The sequence below is a fragment of the Suncus etruscus genome, chromosome 2 (genome assembly GCF_024139225.1).
Source record: "Suncus etruscus isolate mSunEtr1 chromosome 2, mSunEtr1.pri.cur, whole genome shotgun sequence".
NCBI classification, from domain to species: domain Eukaryota; kingdom Metazoa; phylum Chordata; class Mammalia; order Eulipotyphla; family Soricidae; genus Suncus; species Suncus etruscus.
The window spans coordinates 49,021,137-49,023,068 of record NC_064849.1 but is presented as its reverse complement, the minus strand read 5'-3'; the positions used below and the strand labels follow the sequence as shown (position 1 = coordinate 49,023,068).

Below are 1,932 nucleotides of genomic sequence, written 5' to 3'. Positions count from 1 at the left end.
TGGGGTTGGATGGTCGCTTTTCGATTACACGGAGTCTACATCAAATCTCCATGACAAATATTCAGGGTGAGAGGCGGCCTGTATTAAAATAGTTATGGGTTGTATTCCTAGTAGATAAGAGTTCGTTTCTATACATAATATTTCTTCTTTTTGGTAGTTTCCTATGCAAAAAGGAATGTTACTGGTGCGTTTGGGGGTAAGAACGAAAGTCTATATAATCTCTGTGGCATAGAATTTTCTAAGTCACATTACATCTGCTCTATATTTGGTTGAAAACATATATCGAGAGCAAACACATTGTTTTCAATCCCCAGATTTCTATTATTTTATAGGAATTTAACAATTCCTTACAGTTTTGAACAGGACCCAAAGACGAGCAGTTTACTAGACAATCTAGAAAGGCTGACTTTAACATTTTTTTCATTAGAAATCACTTTCTTGCTCTTTCGAGTCTTCTTTCCAAGATGACCAAGAAAAGAAGGAACAACGGGAGGGCCAAGAAGGGCCGCGGGCACGTGCAGCCCATCCGCTGTACCAACTGTGCCCGCTGCGTGCCCAAGGACAAGGCCATCAAGAAGTTTGTCATTAGGAACATCGTGGAGGCAGCTGCCGTGAGGGACATTTCCGAAGCCAGCGTCTTCGATGCTTATGTACTTCCCAAGCTGTATGTGAAGTTGCACTACTGTGTGAGTTGTGCCATTCACAGCAAGGTAGTAAGGAATCGCTCTCGTGAGGCCCGCAAGGACCGAACACCTCCAAAACCTATGTAAAGCAGCTAAAAACATTTAAGAATTGAAGACAAAGTCAAAAGTCCTCTGAGGGGAAATAAAATGGAAATTAATACTTAAAAAAAAAGAAATCACTTTCTTATTTTTAAATATTATCTTTAAGCACTGTGATTACAAACATGTTTATAGTTGGGTTTCAGTCATAGAAAAAAGATCCCTCTCTCCTTCACCAGTGCAACATTTCCATCACCAGTGCCCTCCATCTCCTTCCTCCCTCACCCCCTGCCTGTATTCGAGAAACACATTAAAATTGTCATGATAGTTGTTAGTGTATTTATTTCTTTAACTGCACTCACCACTCTTTGTAGTGAGTTTCATATTATGAGCCAGTCCTTTCAGTCCTCATATTTATTGTCTCTGGGTATTATTACAATAATGTCTTTTATTTTTCTTAAAACCCATAGATGATACAATATTCTGTGTCCATCTCTCTCCCTTTGACTTATTTCACTCAGCATAATAGTTCCCATGTCCATCCATATTTATGAAAATTTCATGACTTCATCTCTCCTGATGGCTGCATATTATTCCATTGTGTATATGTATGAGTTCCTTTAGCCATTCATCTCTTGAAGAGCATCTTGATTATTTCCAGATTCTGGCTATTGTAAATAGCACTGCAATGAATATAGGTGTGCAAAAGCCATTTTTCTATTGCATTTTTGTGTTCCTAGGGTATATCTTAGAGGAGTGGTGTAGCTGGTTCATATGGGAGCTCAATTTCTAGTTTTTTGAGGAATCTCTATATTGTTTTCTATAAAGCCATTTCCATCATAATGAGAGTTCCTTTCTTTCCACATCCCTATCAGCACTGATTGATCTTGTTCTTTTTGATATGTTTCAGTCAGTCAATGTGATGTGAGATGGTACCTCATTGTTGTTTTGATTTGCATCTCCCTGATGATGAGTGATGTGGAGCATTTTTTTCATGTGCCTTTTTGCCATTTGTATTTCTTAAACTTTGCATCTTAAAGGAAATAGTGGCTAGGGTACAAAAGCCACCCACAAGGTGGGATAAACTAGTCACCTAATACCAATCAAATAAGGGGCTAATATCTAAGATATACAAGGTACTGACAGAACTTAACAAGAAAAAACATCATTTAACCACATCAAAAAATGGGGAGATGAAGTCACTTTTTTC

General features: G+C 38.1%; 1 protein-coding gene across 1 annotated transcript; it reads left to right on the top strand.

The window, feature by feature from the left end:
- The first annotated feature begins 464 nt into the window (after window positions 1-464).
- On the top strand, window positions 465-770 carry LOC126001691 (40S ribosomal protein S26-like). Its single transcript, XM_049768951.1, has one exon. It carries the CDS (start codon window positions 465-467, stop codon window positions 768-770), a length of 306 nt encoding a protein of 101 aa, XP_049624908.1.
- Window positions 771-1,932: the final 1,162 nt, after the last annotated feature.